The sequence below is a fragment of the Tyto alba genome, unplaced genomic scaffold (genome assembly GCF_018691265.1).
Source record: "Tyto alba isolate M040663 unplaced genomic scaffold, T.alba_DEE_v4.0 Super-Scaffold_1000006, whole genome shotgun sequence".
In the NCBI taxonomy this organism is placed as follows: domain Eukaryota; kingdom Metazoa; phylum Chordata; class Aves; order Strigiformes; family Tytonidae; genus Tyto; species Tyto alba.
The window spans coordinates 8,362,108-8,383,330 of record NW_024881272.1 but is presented as its reverse complement, the minus strand read 5'-3'; the positions used below and the strand labels follow the sequence as shown (position 1 = coordinate 8,383,330).

General features: G+C 40.3%; 1 protein-coding gene across 3 annotated transcripts in view; it reads right to left on the bottom strand.

Annotated features, from left to right (window-relative positions):
* MTA1 (metastasis associated 1) overlaps positions 1–21,223 on the bottom strand; it is an 86,816-nt gene that overhangs the window by 8,512 nt on the left and 57,081 nt on the right. The window contains exons 12-19 of one of the 3 annotated variants that reach the window (XM_042806824.1): positions 18,669–18,784; positions 17,688–17,839; positions 15,811–16,000; positions 15,349–15,438; positions 13,374–13,526; positions 12,274–12,309; positions 5,854–5,865; positions 853–884 (exon numbers count right to left, since the gene is read on the bottom strand). In XM_042806824.1, the coding sequence (XP_042662758.1) occupies positions 853–884; positions 5,854–5,865; positions 12,274–12,309; positions 13,374–13,526; positions 15,349–15,438; positions 15,811–16,000; positions 17,688–17,839; positions 18,669–18,784 (781 nt within the window). The remainder of the gene's footprint in view (positions 1–852; positions 885–5,853; positions 5,866–12,273; positions 12,310–13,373; positions 13,527–15,348; positions 15,439–15,810; positions 16,001–17,687; positions 17,840–18,668; positions 18,785–21,223) is intronic. The other 2 variants (XM_042806831.1, XM_042806837.1) reach the window with 2 other exon arrangements.

The window sequence follows — 21,223 nt, the reverse complement described above, 5'->3', positions numbered from 1 at the left end:
GATTCGATAATGCTTGTGATCACCATTCAGTGACCATCAGCCGGCCCTGCCGCTGACTGACCCATGTCAGAGTGACTCTGCTGACACTAATACATTGTGGCAGTTCACCTAATGAGGCAAGCTCCACTTTATCAACACCAGAAGATCATTTCTGGGGAAAAGAAATTTATGCTAGAAGTTTTCTCCCACGAGTCTCCTCTAAGCCATGCGTGAGGGGGAGAAAATGATGCACGGCCTTTGCACTGGCCCCTTCAAACCAAGGTGGATTCCATGAAAAAGCATTTTGCCAGAGATGCATCAATCAGACTGGCTATTTGCTTCTGTCCTTTGATAAAACTCAGCATAATGGATGAAAGGCTAGGAATAATTTTTACTCAAAAAAAAAAAAAAAAAGGAACATAAACCAAGCATTCTCAGCAGACAACTTGCACACCAACTTCCTAAAAAAAAAAAAAAATAAAAAGGAAACTGTTTTCCACACAAACCCTTCCATCATTTAAACCTTCCTCCTCCAGGGAAACACATTCCAACTAGACACATCCCAGAACTTTGCTATAAACAGCTACTCAGTTTCTGTATGAGCAGAAACAAAATGTTCCATTCAAAACAGAATCTCATTTATATATACATAGGTAAGACAGATTTGAGGTTTAAATTGTATTTAACCACTTGGATGTTTCATATGCCCCAAAATAATTTTCTTTTTAAAAAATTTTTCAGTTAATTGGTAAATATGACCAGCTGCAAACAGCAAAGGTGGAAGTGAAACACTACAGTTTAATGGGGTATTCTATCTAGCGTGGGTTAATAATTCTTCTTTTCCCTGTTTTGGTTAAATGAACATTCTCTTACCATTTGTCTGGTTTGTCCGTGGTTAGGCAGACCTAACAAACAGGAAAGAGAATAGAGCTGGTAAGACCATTGCTTTTCCAAGACAGAAAAAAGTACAAAATCAAAACACACGCAGCTATGATTGCAACTGTGTTGTTTTGCTAAAACAAGAGTTGTCTACCAAACTAACTTCCTAGACAGGTAACTAAGAAGAGAGCTGCCTTAACAACATGGTTTGAAGAGCAGAGCCCCCAAGATAAAACACGTTCCATTTGCCCAGTCTTTCCTCCGTTTACTCATACCTTTCTTCAAGCTACCGCTAAACGTACACCTCCTCTTTCACATCTGAGGTTTTCCTCAAGTCTTGGGAAAAATGTGGCATTCTGTTTTAGTTTCAGAGGAATTTACTGACATCAAGAAGGAGAAAGTGGAAGGTATTATACACTGTCAAGACAGCAACAAATAAAATCTTTCCTATCGTCCTTGGATTCCCAGGGAACTCTTCAGCTCAGATGTCAGCTACAAGCTGTTAGCAAACAGACTGTATCTGCTGAACCTACCACAAGTAAATACTTCCAGAGGGGTAGCTCCTTCAGTCACAGAGCACAGTGACTCCAGCTATCACACAAAGCCCTTCCCCAGCAGCACAAACAGCACCGTAAAGCACTGAGCACAATGGCTTGATCTTACTAGCTTATTTGCTATACTATCAGCTACCCTATCGTTCTGCCATAGCATATGTACTGAACTGTACTTTACATATATGAGACCTTGTAGGTCACACAAAGGTCTTGGGACATAAGAGAATGACGTGTTGCTATAAGGCAGCACGTTATGGCACAAAATGGACTGGGAGACCTAAAAAAACCTTTTAGTTTTAGTTTTCTATGATGCATGCTCCCAGAAAATACCATTTCATTCACGTCAGCGCACCGAATCATCTTTCTCAGCCCCTTCTGGCTGAGAACCAAAACGTCAGTACATCAAATCCAACAGGTACTACAGGACAGGCATCAGCAAATGCTGTCGCTGGCTGCAGAAATTACCAGTGTGAATTCTGCTTTCACACTTATAGCAAGCTTCCCAGCTTGACTTTTGAAACTTCCCATTGCTAGTGAGTTAAGCTGTGATGAAACAGCAAAGCTTTTTAAAGCACTGGGCAAAAATGAACTTTTACAGCTCATGGTCCATATGCCAACAGATTCCTTGAGGTTCTCCTTGGTAAAACCAAACGCAGTGTACTGATAGCAAGTATGACACAAAACACATGGCACAGCAATGTATCAGGAGGGAGGAAGGCGGAACAGGGGACATTTTCTGAGCATTAAGTATCAACCACCACATTAAAATCAGCAATTTATATCAAGGGTAATTTCCATTCTGCATAGATGTATGATGTTAGCTATTTCAAACATGAGACACACAGTTTCAATTTTTTCGCCTAAGCATCCACAGAGATGAACAAATAGCTGTCAAAAAATTTCCATCCAATCTGTAGAACAGATGTACTAGGCACCAAGAAGCCCAGGAACAACCTTTGGATGTTGACAATGCCAGTGTAGGCGCCAGATAATCATTCCTTTTTACATGGGAGCTGCAATCGCATCCAAGACACAGCTGTGAGCAGCCGCTTGAGATGGATGGACAAAGGGCTCCACGGATGCTGGGAAAGAGCACAGCCAGCAGGACACAACCCGAATCTGTTGGTTTCAGAGCTAAGCTCTCGCACTTGTTTCTTCTTCCCCTTCCATAACAGAAAGATAACATTCTTTCCATTCACAGGAGCTCCGAGAGATATAAATCAACTGATGCAAGTCCCTGGACTGAAGCCACACATTTCATTTTAACCACGCTCCAGATCAGCTCTTTTCTTGTACCAAGAACATTCTTGATGCCAGAAAAGACTAGCTTGCAAGAGCAGCTGATATGTGGCTGCTGCCATGACTATTGCTAGGTGTACAACAGACAGTAAACAGGGCTGTTCCCAAGCACCAGAATTAACCCAAAATATTCCACGGTGAGATGCTGAGACTGATACAAACTGAGCGAAGGCTGAGCAGAACTGCCATTTAAATTATAGTTTCAATACCATTTATACTCTTGCTATCACAGTAATAAGATATCAATTAGCACATTACTCTTGGCTATCTGTGAATTTTCCCTTTAGTCACACTTTGGTAACTGGAGTTTGAAAGAATGAAAGCAGACACTAAAAAGACTAGCTTCAGTTTGCAATTAAGAAAAAAAAAAAAAATCACACTAAAAGCAGATACAGCTGAAGAACTGCTATTAAGGGAGCAACTTTTATCCGCAGTGGTCACCAAAGAGATGTGGAAAGACAGCGTAACATCTGTAACCCACTGCAGAACAGCTGTTAAGTCAACAGGATCCATCTGTACTGGAAACAACAGATTCTCACCCAAAAGTTTTTGGTGGCTTCTGTGCAAGAGATGTGGTCTGCGAGACAGGCACCTCTAAGAACTAAACCAACCCTCCGTCTCTGGGTAAGGAGTGGCACAGACAGGTAGCTCATCATATGAAACTTAGTTCTCCCCAAGGTGCTTGCTCCATTTTCACAGATCAAGGTTTGAAAGAGACTTCTCACACATGCATCCATAAGCAGGTTAAAAATATAAGACAGCATATGAACATAAACCAGAAGCAAAATGCCACAGGGTTCTGGCAGCTACTCTCCAGGAAAAAAAACTGCCTTTAACTTTATTTTAGGGAGGGATGTCTAGAGAAGCCACAGGGTAGAAAGCATGATTATTCCTTTCAGTGATATCTAAGGTCCAACTGCTTGGATTTACACAGATTCACATCAGAAGCATCACTAACCTCCTCCAAATGAGATGAAAAAAACAAACAAAACAAACAAAAAAAAGATGTTTTCAGCATTCACCAAATCTTTAAAGCCACTAAGTGTAAAGGTCTACAATGATGAATCTAAACAGGTCTTCCACTCCCTTGAAGCCAAAGAAATTGAAATATACTCTGAAAATTCAAGATTAAATGTTTTTTTTTTTTTTTTTTTTTCCACAGCACTGAAACCCCTCCCCACCCAGAAAATCTCCTAACATTCAATTCCTCTTGCCAGTCTCCTCTATACACTGAAATAAAGAAGTCCCAGAAGATAAAATTAAGACAAGGTAAATCGAAGGTCTATCTGCAGATCGGCATACATGTCCTTTGCCAGATGAGTCTACAATGTTTCTGAAATGGCAATAAAACACCTAATCACAGTACAGAGATTAATTGACACCCTCAGAGCATGCCTCCACTCCCCACAACTTAGTGACAAAGACCTCAGAACTGTTCCTCAATCAGAAACACAATTACAGAGATTTTGGCTCAAAACCAGTCACAGCAGGTTACTATATCCTAATGATCCTTTCATTCTTAAGTATCAAAGCTGCAGATGAATATACTTTCACCCAAAGAAATGCAGATGGGGAAGGACTATTACAAACAGCAAAACAAGTCTCCTATGACTGTTAACTTTGCAGCTTTGTTTTATCTTTTGGGCGATGGGGGGAACCACCCCAAGTTAACCAACCTGTTTCTGTTCCAACAATCTCTTATCATTTCAATCTAATGCCTTCTGATTTGTTAAAAAAAAAAAATAAAATGAGAGAATAGCTGTATTTCCAGCAGCGACTAGAGCACCGCCCCAAGAGCCTGCTGTGGGAGTAGAGATAGCTGGCACCTGACAACACAGAGAGGCGTGGGGGAATCTAATTTCCCAATGGGAAGCAAACCAGCACGTCTGGTCCCACTGGAAGCCTGAGAACAGACATGCCTGCTCTTTCCTGATCCAGTCCCATCCCCTGCAAGTCCAGCGAGAGGACCCCAGCGTCTGAATGGTAGCATTCAAAAATTTCTCCCACTGCTCAAACCCAGCCTGCTTTTTCGCCGACTCCCCACAATACACAACTGCCACGTCGAGGAGGAGCAGAGCCCAACCCCTCAGCAGCATGTCCAGTGCAGACACACGTGCAGGGATATTGCCACGAAGTTAATACAGCAAGCATCAAGAAGCTGCAGCGTAAGCACCAACCATGGCCAGTTTTCTACTTGGGCAGAAACCTTCCAGTGCTTCCCCATGCCTGAATGTACACACCGTTGCCTGTATATTTACAGACCATTTCACAGTTTGGCACAAGGAGTCTATACAGAGCTGATCCTACTACCAAGGAGGAAGAGGAGCCCAGCTTCCAGCTGCTGGACGTGACTTGGAGTTGTTGAATTTATACTCAGACTTACTAAATCCAATCTTCAGTATATCCACCACACACACAAAAATATAGGTTCTTCATCTCACGTTAACATAATTCATATTTTCTTTTCTTTTTTTAAACCAATCAGGACATCAAGCGATTAGTCACAGATGGCATTTTGTTTTTAACTTCTGTTTACCAAAAAGAAGTACCATGCAGAACATGCAATATGCAGTAACATTCATAAACACATCTTCGGTCACAATGAACATAGAGAATTTAACACACATTTCCACAACCAGCAAGTTTACTATACTAAAATACATTGCTTTCAAAAATCCATACACTCCTTTCATATGCATTTTCTTTTTCCAAAAGTAATTCACCTCCTGGGATTCCATCCTTCCCAGCAGTTACAAAAACATCAATAATACCACATTTGTGAGCAAGCTAGAAAAAAAAATACAAAAATTCATGCATGAATGAGGCTTGATGAACAAGGATTTCACTTCCAAGTTACTGGTTCACTTGAAGTAGTCTCTGTGTGTTGACATATACACAAATACAGTTTTTGCAAGCCTGTAAGAACGTTTTAGTACCCCTCTCTTTCTTAAACTGCCAAGAGTGTGTTACCACTGTTGGCAGATTGAGTGTCCACCTTCTAACAATCGAAGGCTGTAAACTTTCAGGAATGCATGTGCAACAAGCAGAACAGAGCATAAATTGTATCAAACTCCACCTAGACTAACATTTTCTTAACATTCTGTTGTACATAAAAACAATGTTAAAATCGCAATTTACTTACCTAAGTAAGTTCCTACCAAGATTGGCAAAAGAAAAGGAAAAAAAAGATTCGAGGTTAAAAAAAAAGGAAAGATTCACATAGGTCAGAATACAGTAGCCCGGCCCCATGCAACAAATACAGAAACACAGACTGTTTTGGTGGTAATGAAACACAGAAGTGATCACAGTTCTCTGTTGGACAGATAAACTCAAGACGATGTCAAACAAACAGCAACTCTAAAGGAGAGATTCCACAAAGAGGAGTTCTAATTCTGGACGATTAAGTAGTGGTTCATTACCCACCTCCTTCCACTAATCCCTGCACATTAACCACACTGGATTCAGAGAGTACTTCCTAAAATGCTTGGTCTAACAGTTCACATTAATTTGCTTCACAGTACCTCAGATGATGTGTTTGTTCATGCAAAGCTCTACCTCCTGCTAAGAGTACTTCAAGGACCCTACCAATACTTTCTGGGCAGTGACATCCAACTACAGTGAGTCAGTAGCTACTCTTGGACAAGAATGTTGACAATGGAGAGCTATCCATCTATCTTGGTGTTAAGCCAACCAATACTATACATCCACATTCCTAAAAGAGTATCACTGTATATTCTGTCTGGCTATAACACGCTTTTTAACTGGTTAAAACCAGAGGCAACAAAACCATGCACCTCAGTGCTTTAGGATTTGCTGATCCAAGCTATGTAAACTAGAAACCACTGACTTATTCACTGTTCTTAGAATTGGGAGTATTATAAATCACATACATATATGTGTGTGTGTGTGTATATATGGCATGTATCACACATGTAGATTCCACTTAATTACAAACTCAGGCTTTGTACTATTCAGGGCATTTGCAATTCTGCCCTTGCTTTGTTATACATTCATTTCCTCTCATACTAATTACACCTGCTCCCTATTATTGCCTTGGGATATGCACTCTCCTCTCACTCACTCAACATTTGCATCTTACTCCATGCCATCCCTCATAAATGAAATGGTTTTCACTAGTTGATCCGTAGAGCATGGTGCCCGTCTCCTGATTTAACTTCCAGATCTTTCTCCACAACACCACCAAAAGAAACTAATCACAGTATCATGGCTAAGGTGATGGCAAGTAAAAAAAGTTTCACTTAACATCTGAACACAAAATCATAAGTAAAATTCCCCCAAATATTCTGCACTTTTGCCCCATAATCTAAAGCAAGGAAGTTGCACAGGCGCACGGTTCTTGGGGGTCTCCAAAAAGCATTTCAAGCAACTTGCCATTCTTCCCAGCTGTGCTGCTGCTAGCAAGAAACAGTCATTCTTTTAAGTACCACTGAACATTTTTTCTCTTGATACTAGTCAGCATTACTCTGGTCTGGATATCAACAGCTGAAGCCAATACTTTTCCCCAGTACCCCACGTATCCCATTATTCATTAAAGGACCAATACTCCTTGGTTTCTACAGTCACTCCTGGATGGGTAGATTTCCTTTGGCTGGTTATTCTCAGCTTTGGAAGGGCAGCCAGGGCCACTGCTGATAAAGGCAGATTTTAAATGCAATTTATGCATACATTTAAATCCAAATTTTCTGCAAGGTCTAAGTCAGCCAGAAAAAAAACCTCTGAGGTAAGTCTGGTCACCTACATAGCTGATGTCAGAAAACCTCCTTATATTCCCACTTTGATAGTTGCTTTTGACCAAGAACAGTATTTCTACTTTCATGCTCATCTCTTGATAATTAAACTAGTGCCATGTTAGGCTGATGGATGCTTCCAGTTCTGGGAGTTCATTCACATTTCTCCAAATGGAGGAGAGAAACAATAAACCAGAACATGCTAAATTAGACTGACATTCCATTTTGGTTTAGAAACCCCCAGTAGCAGAAGCAAGGTATTCCAACAGTTAATTAACCTCACTCAAAAATTTGCAGCTTGTTTCCAGCCAAAGTTTTTCTACTGTACCTTCTGGCTACTGCAGCTCATTATTCCATTCCCAGCTAAACTAAAAAGCCCTCTATTATTACACTTCTGCTGCTCCTGTCAGCAGAGACAAACATCTACAACTTCCACTTTGATAAAAGCATTTTCCATTACACAGTGTGTTTTCCAGTCCCTTCACCGTTTTCATGGCTCTTCTGTAAACCCTCTCCAATTTTCAGCATTCGATCTGCTGCCATTTTAGCAACACAAGTTTGTTGCTGGCAAAAGCCTTCCCTTTATTTCAGCTACTCATTCATGTTCTTTCTCTTTCTGCCAATTTTAGAGTGCATGTGATGACCCTGAAAAACAAATCTGATTAGATGAAAGCTAACATGGTGTAAAAAAAAAAAGGGGGGGGGGTAGGAAAAAAAATCTAACAATGCTCCCCCTCCCTTCCCCCAGTAGGAATTTGCATAGACAAGTATCACAGACTCCATACTGGATAGCTGTAAGGAAGAAAGTAAACAGGGTCCGGAACATAAAACATCCTCTCTACCTCTCTAGAGGAAGTTTCATGGCAAATATCATCAGTCAAGCTCCAGAACATTAGTGAAAAACAATAAAATAATAATTTTTTAACATCTCACTGTATTTGACAGCTTATGAGACTCCATGTACTTTTCATGCTCCAAAAATAGGATCCTGCAGCAATTTGTCCATGCTAATCTAACGTTGAAGGAGAGCTGGGAATGACACTGTATGCCTAATGATACCTTCAATGCAATTTAAAGAAGAGGAAAACAAAATAGATGAAAGGATTATGCTCTTATAAAATAAAGTGGAGGTAGTGAGGGGAGATGAGATTAAGAATATTTTCCTGTTCTTGGAATTCAAGCACCAGTCAAAACTCTAGATGCCTGGCCAGACAAATTATATTCGAAGCTTGAAAAAGTTCAGCTCTCTAGGGTTAAACAGGGTTGAGTCAGAAAAGAAAAGTTAAACATACTTAGCTGGAGTTACAAGTAGCAAGAGAAAAAACAAACAAACAACAAAATTCCAAAGGACAAATCTGAAGTACTCTTAAATTCAGCAATTTCCAACATTTCCATAATTAGTTTTAACTAGTTCTGGCTGCAGCCCACTAACAGACTCCTTTTCTTTCCTGCCTTGATCTCCCACCGCCAAGGCTCCCCCCTTTTCCCAGCCTTTCCTCACTTCCCGTTACTACTTCTCTTCACAGAGTTCAACCTGACCAACCTGCATCTGCCCACAGACTAGGTGGTCTTCCACCTCTAACCCCTCCACCCTCAGTCATTGTTTGGGGACATTTAGGTATAGTGTTTCCATTTATCCAGAAATGTTCATCAAGGTGTTTCACTGATTAACTTTTATGATGGCTGAATTCTAACCACCAACTACCCATCTTCCTAAATACCAAGGGGTGGTAGAGACTCGGATGAAAATCTTCCAGCAGTGTTGCCTGAAGGAACACCCAAAAACCTACATGAACAGTTAAATTTTCATCAATGTTAAACAACATAATTCTAAATGATGGCAGCAGGATCCATGAGAATTTAAATGCCTTAGAAACCGGACCACCAATATATATGTATAAACACGGATCTTGCTTTATACTACGCAAAAATACAAGCTGTTACTTGGCTCATTCCCTGCAAAGCAATCTCTTGATTTTATATTGCTTTACAATCGGGCCATGAGGAAAGTCTTACAAACTCATCACACACAATCAGCTCAGCAACCAGCCATAATTTACCGTATACATATTTCTCCCATGAGTTTGGAAGTAATAGCCCAGCACCAAAACACTTTTATCACCACCAAAGAGACTTCAGCTAAAGCCCACAGTAATAGCTGTCCACTGCCTTATGTCAGAGACTTTCACACGGTGACCTGTCCGTCCAAACCATAAGATACCTTCCAGGTGCCACCAATGCAGCACATCAGCAAGAAGCAGAAAAAAACCCAGATAAGTCATATAACACTGAGGTTGGTTAACATTTCCTTGAAAACTATTTCAACACAGGTGAAGAAAGTGTCTTCCTGCATCTAAATTTGTGCAGAAATAATATTCTTCAGCCTCTGTGCAGTCATCTTAACAACAGCTTTTCTGTGCAGTACACTCCTACAATGACCCAAACCAGCCAGTATGCCACCATGTATCACTAAGGGGAAAGAAGAACATAAAAACAACAAAGAAACCACCCACAATTTCCAGTAGTATCTATAGAAGCTATATAAATGAAGAATCTGACTGGTTATAACAATTCAGTTTTACTCCATTAATCTTTTTCTTCTATTTTACATCAGTTATAATCAAAAAATCAGTCATTCTGGATAGGTGGGTTTATTTCAGTCTGTTTACATTAACTCACTGGCTCCTAAATTCCACTCACAAGGCTTCATCACTCTCACTGCCGTTCACCCCTTCTTCACAATGGTTCCAACTGGTGCTCTTCTTCTCTGACCTCCTCCTCTCCCTTCCAACCAGCAGCCCCCCCAACCTAGCAAGCCTGTATGACTCCATCCAGATCCAAGGAGAAGTCTCAGCACTACTTCCCAGTTCTGGCATGGCACAGGAAACCAGTGTTAGCCATGCCCAGAGCCAGCAAAGCTTACCACCTCCCATGCAAGGCAACTGGGAACCAGTGCAAAGTGGCACTGGCATATAAACTGGCTCCAGGCCAGAAATAGATCCAAACTTCCACCATCTGCTTCCCTGTTCCAAGTTCTTTAAACCTTGTTTCCCTGCAGATGGTTTCCTTCCCTCTCTGTCTTGGCAAAGCTTCTAGCAAACCGAGGTCAGAAAACATTCCAGATGTTGAAACTGAAGTGTGGCAAACATTTTCCATTCACAAATAAATATCAACCAACAAGTTTAAGCTGAACTGCTCGCAGAAATATCTAGTTAACACTCACTACCCCAGCAGGTAAACAGATTCTGGGACTGAATCGTACTCCGCTAGCTAGCGGTTATAGGAACAAATACTACTCCAAGTATTTCAGTGGCTGGCTGAGAACAGATCGAGCAGATAAAGTAGCAGGCGCTTGGTGAGAGCCAGTCCCTGGCAGAACTATGCACATATGCTTCAGAGAAACACGTATTCCTAAGAGACTGAACAGGTACTTCACCAAAATCTTCTTTTTGCAAACTGCTCCAGCAAGAGTTATGACTGAAATGTATCTAATCAAATCTGTGTACCAGCTGACAGACATTTTAAAACTCTAAAATAAGAATCCTCCATTTCCAGCAAGCAAATGGTCTCAGGTTATCAAGTCCAGTGCTCTATGCAGAGAGTACCTTCCTGAGGGAAGGATCAGTTCTTCTTTTACTTCCTTCCTTTAGGCCACAACATCTCAGAGCTTCAGAAGTGTGTCATCTGCTGAGTGACTCAGCAGTCCCCTTGATGATGAGGACATTTAGCAGGGAGCAGCAGGCATGCCTGTAAGCAGGTAGTCTCTAGGAGCTATGGAAATTCAGTGAGCTACTACTCCACTTCTACATCCCTCATTAGTGGACAAAGCTCCTGAGGAAGCCAAACTGACTCAGGCAGCAGGGTTTTGTTATTCTTCCCCAAACAGAAAAGTTAAAAAGCACATGAAAAACTCAGCAACACAATATCAAGGTATAAATTCCCCAAGACAGCAAGACAATAGAATGATCACTGCCCTCATTCTTACTGTATTCTCCACATGCACTTATACCTGCATGCATGTAAATACTGGTAACAGTCATCCACTGTCTCAGCCATTAAACACAAAGCTTAACATCAGGGCATGCAGTGTCAGCCATTTCATGGTAACACATAAGCTTAAGTTTTCATGTTTGCTTGTCTCACGAAGACATTGGTATATCCTAACTATTCAAAATCGGTCTGTTCCATTGAATTTGGTTAAGTGACATCATATGTATGTTTCCTGTATTATCACAAACTAAAGCTTCTGAGGTCCATTCAGTAGTCAGATTAATTTTAAACCTGTGGAAATTCCAAAAACCATTTCTACTGCAAGTAGAGAACGTGCAGACAGTGTCTCACCAGTGAGACTGTCCACTCACAGTGGAAAATAGAGAGGCTTGAACCTGGGACTCGATGTGAATACTGTCTTCTATTTCTTTCAGTTGAAGCATATTTGAAGTAGCTCAGGACGCGTGAAACTGATTTCTTCGAAGTCAAAGAGTGAAACAACCCCTAGTTTCAAACTAACCACCACAGCAGCTTTCAGCAGTTCCACAAAACTGCTGGAAAACTGTTCTGTCAACTTGAGGAATTAGTAATCAATTCTGAACACAGAACTTCGTGTCTTCAGTATGGTTGTATGACTTGTCTGCATGTGAAAAGCCTGGAAGGTGAGCAGCATAACCATGGGTGGAAATGGTTACCCAAGGAACACTTAGACATTACACAGAAGGTGCACACAGACTCATTAGCCACAAAGCACAGACAAGCCAGCAGATGAAACTAAGAATCAACTCTCCTAGCATAAGCTGAGCGCAGCTTCAAGGTCTTACCCCTGCTAGGCATCAACAGGCGCTTCTTCATGTTGCCTGATAGAGCACAAGTGAACAGAAAAGAGAAAAACATCACATCAGCAACCTGAACAGCAGCAATTTAAAAAGTTCTTAATGTTAAAACACAAATAATAAGATATCAAATGTCTGTAATTATACTTCAGATAAGCCACATAGAAAGTTAAAATTAAAGGTAAAAAATGAGAAGGATGCTCTGTATCTCCCTCCCTGCTCAGAGTCACCATTAAACCAACTGTTCTTTCCCCTGTTGAGGAGAGCTACCCTCCATGTTCTCACTCCTGTTAAGACCATTTGAACAGACCCTTTTATCCTCATCTGAGAAAAAGACTGCACTTTCTCTTCCCTGACACTCTCAGGCAAGAGCAACTCTTCAGAACAGAGCCCTGAAGTCCGTGGCAGGAACATCCCGCAACTATCTCCCACTTCAAACACCTTCCCCTTGCCTTTTATTCTTGAGGAGATGAAGTCCAAACTCCACTGCACAGAGGTGCTCAGTGACAGGGCCAACAAAAGTGAATGCCCTGGTTCTGCACAAGGCAAGAGCAGGTTTATGCCACGCCAGATCTGGCACGTTTGCCTCCCTTCGCTAAGCAGCAGCCTGCCTTTCTCAATGGCATGCAGCCTCTGGCAGCTTTGCTGAAAGCCAGGTGATCCACATGTTACAAAGCCACCTGGGAACGGCACGGCTACTACCTACAGGTTAAAAAGCTGTAAACCTCAACAGAAAAAGGAGACATGACTGGAAAAAACTATAAAGGTTTTCTTCATACTACTCACTTAAAATTTGAAGGGAAGTTTCTCCTTCACTATCCCATATGCAAGGTTGGTCAAGCTAGGCAGAGTTCCACTAGCACAGCAGCTTTACGTGCATGCACCACCCAGGCAGTACACATCATGTGTGTCACCCAGGAGAAGGAATGGGACAAGTGACTTTTGCAAAAGGAAAAAATTAGCCTCCCTCAAGAATAAGAAACTCGGACTTTATATAAAGGACTATACTTTTAAATAATCTCCTTGTATACCAAGAGGACAGAAGAAAAAGCCTATACAGACAATATACATTGCAGAAAAATACTTACCATCCATTCCATTGTGTTGTTCGTAACTTCTTTTTCCCAGGATAGTTGGGGACCCATTATTAATGACAGGCGTAAACTTAGCAGGAGTCAGATTGTTGAGAGAACTGGATAAGCTCTTTGCAGGATCTGGTTTCGGAGGACATGGATGAGACTCTGTTGTAAAACAGCAAGGTGTTGGGGTTTTTTTTTGTTAGAGAAGGTACTGGAATTGTAAATCTAAAAACAACCTGCAAACTTCCAAGGTGACTAAGTATATATCCCCTTATAGACAAACTATCTCAGTCGATAATTTTGACTGGAGATTGCTATTTATATAAAGCATTTTAAGTATATTTATGAATTCACCTCTACTGAAGATGTTAAAACCAATGTCACAATATTATCCTAAAATAAAAATTGATAACAAAAGCACTCTGTATCTATTTCCAAAAAGCTCTTCTCCAACAATCTGGGATCATTTTGGGGTGCTCTTTATTAAAAGCCATCTCTGAGCAGTCATGCAACATTTCTACACTCCTTACAGTTACAACTTTGCCAGTTTTGCAAGGTTTGTAAAAAATACAATTTCTAAACTGGCCAAACAAGTGAGGATTCAAAGCATCACCATAAGGAACAGACAGAGTCTGAATTCAAACTTTTGGCCAAGGCTGAGATCAAGCACACACTGTTCAACTTAAAAGATTGTGAGAAAGTTACAAGCAACAGCAAATGGGAGCTTCAATTGAGTTTTTCTCTCACAGCCTCAACAGCCGAGAAACATAAAACTTAAAGCACACTGAGCACATCACCTCCAAAAATACTTTCTCACCAGTCTATCAGCCTCCCTCCATTCCTTTCCCTCTTCTCCCAGCTCAACAGTTAAATGGTGACCCTGACACAGTGCTAATGAAATCTCAAAATCTACTGCTACATTCTGTACAACTATTAATTGGATTTTATCCAATAGCAAAACTTCTCCCTTTACTGGCTTTCTTTGATTGTACTATATGTATCCAAAGGTTTCTCAAACTGTGTATCTCATTAGTATACAGTAGAAGTACAAGGCTCAAAGAAGCAGTAAATATTCTCTAAATCCTGAGTCTTACAATATTTCATCAACAAAAATGTTCAAAGAAACATAAAATCAGCTCCAGCGTTTCTGATCATAGCAAAAAGGCAATTTCCTTGTTAATCTGGAAGCCTTCAAAGTACCACTGTCCAAGCTAGCTTCCTGTGGTTAGACTCAGACTGCTGTAACAACCTGAGACGTGTCTTCAGGGTATCCCTAGCAATTGGCAACACTAGGGAAAATGATTTTGCATTCATTTGTAGTCAGAGATGGCATGTCATGTAGCATCACTTTAGATGCTTCTAGAACCTAAAATTTACACCAAGGACCTGGACAGAGCTACTCAGTACTCCCCCATCATCGATCAGCTGATGAAGCCCAAGTCTTCAAGAAAACCATAACAACAACAAAAGTAAAGAATGGGAGTATAGTCCCCTTATTTAGATCCAGCACAGAACAGCCAGCAACTGATTCACAAGCTGTGGAACACAGAGCTGTCCTAAACCCAAGAGGCTTCTTAGAGGACCCAACTGTAAGAACTGGCTTCAGACAGCCCAAAATTTGCAACAACAGGCTGACCAATTGTTCCCAAAACATTATGTTCATGCCTCCATTAGCAGATGGTAACTCGTCTCCACATACATCAGAAGCCACAGCAAACACATCCCTCCCTTCTCTTGAAAAAAAGTTTCTGACACAGAGCCATGAACTTGGAGTAGACCGCTGAGCCACTAGGTCTGTCAAATTAAGTAGGAAAAGGAAAAAGGACAAGTTCATGGAAAGGTTTTCATGTTTTTTTTTTAATCCAGAACCAGCATCTAAATCCAGAACCAAATGGAAAAATAAATGGTTAGCAGAATTAGCTAGTAGCACTTTTTGTTTGGTTGGGTTTTTTTGTGTTTGGTGGTGTTTGTTTTTTTTTAATACCTAAATACCGGAGTACTGCTTCTAAAGGCTTTCGAACCACTTGCTTTAATAGCAATGGGTTTTCTGATGCCTCAGGTAAACGTGCTGTGCCTGTAAAACAAAGAAAAATAATTAGAGGGTAAAGACATTTAGACATTAGAGCAAAACTAAACGAATTGCTCAAGTGCCCTGAAAGAGCTTTCCAATTAAAAGAAAGTTTGCAGGTTGCAATGACAATAGGACACAAATTCAAGAGAACGTTGAATATAATAGCAAACATGAATATTTTAAATCAAACAAGTCATGAATTTTCAAAGTTATTTGTCTGGCCTACAATCAGAATGTTCTGTAAGTATAGCTAGATTTTGTGAAACCACTAGCTACAAGCAAGAGAGCATCTCAAGAAGCTGCAACTCAAATTTTATAGGAAAGGAATCTCAAAGGGCTCCTTTGCAAGTAGGTCCCAGCTGCATCACCACTCACATTCTGCTTTGATTGCTGCGCTGTTAATAGGCAGATAGGGATGTCTTGCAGCATGCCAAGGGCGCAAGATATCTCGACATAAACGTCTGGCAATTCTTGTCAGTTTTGTTGTATGGAGATAGAAAGCTTGTCGTGTCTTCATAGCAAACTTGGGACTCCCACTGTTTCGTACTGGCACACCATGAGGGCTCTAAAAGAAAGAAAAATATATATGGTTTCTAAAAAATAATTATTAGAAAGTATAGTGTTAAAGAAGATAAATAATATAAAAACACTTTCAACTACTGATTCACAGACATAAGAACTGAAGCAGTATTGCAGATGAAAATAGTTTCAGCCCAGTTACTCCCCATTTCCCAAATCTTACCCATCAACATTTGGAATTTTCTTCCAAAATATCTCAAAGGATAAAACCAAGGTAAACATTTTCTCTTCACATTTATTTCTGTGCTGTCCCAAATTTTAAAGCACTGACCCAAAAGCCAGACCTGGAGCAGTTACTGATGCTATCACATGATTTAATACTTAAGAGTCAACAGAAAAACTCTCCAACTTTGGGTGCTAAGAGTTGCTCTGGATATACAATTCTTTACTTCTTACAAATGATATAAATAGTTTGCAACATCAGAAAGTATCTGCACAGCTAAAATATACATCACACATGAACTTCCCAAAGCAAACTTACAGCATGCAAGAATGTTTTTGCCCCAAAGTTGCAAGAATATCTGTCTTAAATCTTACCCTGAACAATGAAAGCATTTACAGAGTTGTCAATTAGAGAGTTATTCACTTCATGTAATAAATAATACTACTGAAAGACATGTATTGACTACAGAGAGCCAAAGCAGTATTTTCTTCATGAAAAGTCAACCAATAGAATAAAAAGAGTAGTAGTACCTGATTATTTCACACCTGCTCATGGTTGGAAAACAGGAAGAAATTTCAGTTTGGGGAGAACAAGGCTTTCCCCTCTCTGACTTTTTGCATACTTTTTAATTAACAAATACGAGGTATAAGGCTTATAAAACCTGGCAGTTATCTCAAAAATCAAGTAGCTTCAAAGGGCAAAGAAAAGCCTAGAGAGAACAGAGGTTGAACGAAAGAAAAAGAAAGGGAATGACAGCAAAGACTAGGAAAGAGGAAAGACATAGTAATCTAAGACCAAAGTACAGTGTGCACTAACTATCCTTCTGCCCATTTAATGCAGCCACTTTTTCCAATCAGCTCAATGTAGGATGCTTCCAGATTGAACTTCCACCAAATTCAGAAAAATTCTGAGAATTTTGTTTTTTAAATAAAAGAGGAAAAATTAAACAGAAGCTGATACAGTGCTTACTCAAACCTATCCAAAAGAAAAGAGGATGAATTAAAAGGAAAAAAAAAAAAAAGATTAAGTAGAAAAACAAGATAAGGGATCTCTAAAAAGCCACTAGCTATTTGGGGTATCTAATTTTGAATGTGCCTTGGGAAAGGAAACAGGTTTCAGGAAATAATAAATTCCTTTATGGAAAAAAAAAAAAAAAAAGTTCTCTTCCCCCTACAGCAAAAATCATGGAAACTGAATACCAGAAACACTGGCTGGCATTATAGTTTTTTCCATCTTCATTAAGTTATCCCATGCATCTGATGGCTAGTTTGCTAAACAAATGATGGTTTTTTTTTTTTCTCAGGGCAGTACTTGGCAACAAATTACTCATAGCCAAAGTTAACATGCCAAATTTTGCAAGACATGAAATCCCAAACGCAAGGACAACAATGGAGGCTGAGGGCATTCTTCTTCTTGTTAAATATTTAAGAACAGCAAACAAGTAGTTAGATATCATGGCATCTAGCTTCCTCGGCAAGAGCACCGAGCAGTCTGTTTTGCAGATACCTACCAAATTATTGCGGTTTGGTCCTGGTCTCTCCCCATCTAACCGTGTTGGCATTTTCAAGCCACCGTATTTCTTCCAGTAGGTCCAACAGGATGCACAGAGGCGACACTGCATGTTAGGGGGACCCCAAGAATACCACTGGTAAGACTGTGTGGCTAGAGATAACAAAGGTGGAAATTATATATATCCTTAAACAGGATCACTTTTCAGAGCTTATTCTCTTTAGAACCATCACAAAAAACCACTCACACAAAGCCAGTGCAAAGCTCAAGCAGACCTTAAACACCTGATGATGGCTTCAATGTCATCACCACTGTTAAATATACATGTGGTTTCAACAGAATTAATTACAAATATAAACACCTTTTAAAATACAAACAGAAATAAACAACTAGTAGGATGGGAAAATTCCCTGCCGATGAAACTGAAAGCTCTCATTTTGCAAGACTGGTAGACAACAATTTCTGCAGAGCATGGGAGAGCAGGAAGATTGTCTTCAGGAACTCCCCCTACATTAATAAGAGTGTACAAAATCTGTGACTACTTCTCGTACAGTCCTACATTCCAGCATCTCTAAGGGCTCCCCATAAAGGAGCACAATCATTAGAACTCAGTATATTAGTATCAGGGAGCAGACCAAATGCAAGGATATTATATATTTTGAAATCTACGAAAAAATTATGAAAAAACTGTCAAATTCACACCTTGGCGATTTCAGTCTTTGCTCAGTAGCTACTTGCAATTACACAGGACATTTACTAACTCCCCCTTTAGTATTTCATAATTCTATTTACAAATGTAACACCAGTAACTAAAAAAAAAAAAACCCAAACTTTGCTTAAATGCTGCTATGTCAAATTCTGTCCCTCCACCCTTCCAAGGCTGCCTCTCCCACCTCCCACCACAACACAGCTTTTACTTTACTGTTCACAACGCAGCACTCACGCTCTCTCTGCACAACTGCCATACTGGCATGTCACTTACTATAACAGCTTTCACAGGCCCGTCCTGCTCCCGTGTTCTGTGCCTGCACTCCAGTACCATTTACCACTCCTGGTTTGACATTATTTACATTGATCTGGTTGGGGTTTGGCTTGTTACTTAAAACACAAAGCAAAAAGGAGGACAAACATTAATCAAGGCATGCAACTTCCTACTTGACTTTCAAAAGTACGGCCCAAAATGTTTGAAGATTCAAGTTTTGTTCATCGTGTGGCTTCCAGAATGAGCTGTACTTACCAGAAATCTGACTTCCATGAACACACGGTCTCCAATAATATTTAAATAACACTGATAATAAAAATAACTATAGTAACTGTTAGATGCCATTTTCAAGAGTCCAAACCCATTTAAAAACAATAAACCAGTGAGGCCAGACATTCTATCTAGGTGACAAAAAGATCTCACCTGCAGATCTAAGTCCACAACATGAGGCATATGTTACTTAAATCTCCAAACAGCAGGCTGGGGGGCAGAGCAGGAGACGTAGGCAGAGGAAGGGCAACCCCTGCCTTATTCAGGGAAATATAACTCTAGACTGCAGTCACAAATATTTCCACATTGCCTTACTGCAAAGGTTTGTATCATGTAGCCACAATTCACACAAACACACCTGACACATTGAACAAAATCTCTGGACAGTAGCGCCTATACAGAGATTTTCATGAAGATGAGACTTCTGACAAGTCTCTAACTATACTCTGTGCTTCTAGTAGAAAGCATTTAGGTTTCTACTAAATGGAAAAAGTCTGAAAGCCTAGCATCTGTAGAGGAAGAAATGCACTGATGGCTGTCACTAATACATTCTAATATATCGACATCTGAATCACCTCAGCTCACCCGTATACTCTTAAAAATGTTGACTCGGGGAAAGGAGAGGGGGAAGCTACTGTCAGGAGCTGAGAATGCAAGGGCAAACAAAACCTTGGCATAGGGAGTAGTATGGAATAGTACAAAATTGCTGCAGAGGAAGAGGTATCTGAGGGGGAAAAGGAGGCATTCAAAAAAATCCTTGGCATGGGAAGGAACAAGAAGGATAAAGAATCAGTATTGCAGGGCCAGAACTTCTGGGGAATGGAGGAAAATGGGAGAAGTCACACAAGAAGTTTCAAAGAAGAATACACCCAGAGCTTATAAAACATGCAAAGGCTCCTAGGTGCTGTTAGGAGCTCAGCTTACAAAAGCAACAAAAAGCAGGCAGACTTGTGCCAGTTACATTTCACCCATGTTCTCTTACCTGAAGACTGAAGAGAGTTGGCATATTCCTTTTATTTCCAACTAATAAACTCATGACTTGGAATCCACTTATTCAAGCAGAAATATCTTAAAATGGGCTTTACAAAACAGCTTTCCGAAAATGCATTTACTTACATATCACTTGCACACTGACACAGGAGTCACACTGATTTCAGTGACCCAGAATATTTATTACTTATCACTCCGGCTAGCGCTGCAAAAACAGCATTGTGGGAATATGGCCAAATTAATTTATTTCTAATGAAGCATCAATATTAAGTTTCATGTTCTCAGCAATGACCCCTGAAAGCAAAGGGGTTCCAAGTGACTGAACTGTGAAGAAAACTGGCCTTTGTAGCTCCAGAACAAACCCAAACGCCACTGGAAAGCTTATACTGTCCTCAAAGCCAGGAGGTCATCTTTCTCCTCAGCTGAAAATGTCTGATCAGGTATCGAGATACAGAGCTTGGTAAAGCCCCGTTTCTAAAGAAACAAAGTAGATTCTGCTGTGAATGACCTACAAGGACCACATACACATTGCATAAGGAGGTAAGAGTATTTGCTCAGTCCAAGAAAATCTTTGGATAGCATTCTGATGGTGCTCCTTGCTGTAAGTTCAGGGCTCTTCTGCAGAAGAGAAAGGCTAGGAGACTAAGCAGCACAGAAATACTGTAAATAGTTTGTTCCTTCAGTATGCTTAGCAGCCCATATGCAACCCAAAAGAAGCAGAGAAGAGGGGGGAAAAAAAAAACCCAAGGCATTTAGATTAACAAGCCTGATTAGGTTTTCTTCTTTTGCTTATTAATTTGCCTTGCTCTTAACAAGGATTAAAGTGTTTCGTGGTGTTTATCAGAACAGCACGAAGTTCTGACACCACAGATGGCAGGAGATCTGCACACACATTTAACAAAAGGAAAGTTGAAAGAAGGTACATTCATGCTACCCAGCATTTCACTCTGGGATGTCACTATAGTAACCTACTGCAAAAGAACTTTTGCCAATGATTCACTAGCAAACTCCATGTGCAAACATTACCAAGATGCTGCAAAACAAACAGTCCTCACAGATGCACACTGTTACAAGCAGTGTTGCTCAACAGACAGAAGTAAAGAAAACTAAGTCTCCACTCCAGGTCTTATGGCTCAATATCATGTATATTGTTTCCCTTCTATATGTCGGTTTATTCTCTGAAAAAGGCAGTAAAGCAGTCTGAAAATCCATCAGTAAGGCACACAAAAAGGTTTTGTTTCCTCTGAGCAGCATGCCAGGGAGCCCTGACGTGTCTGGTTGTAAACAGTTAGCTG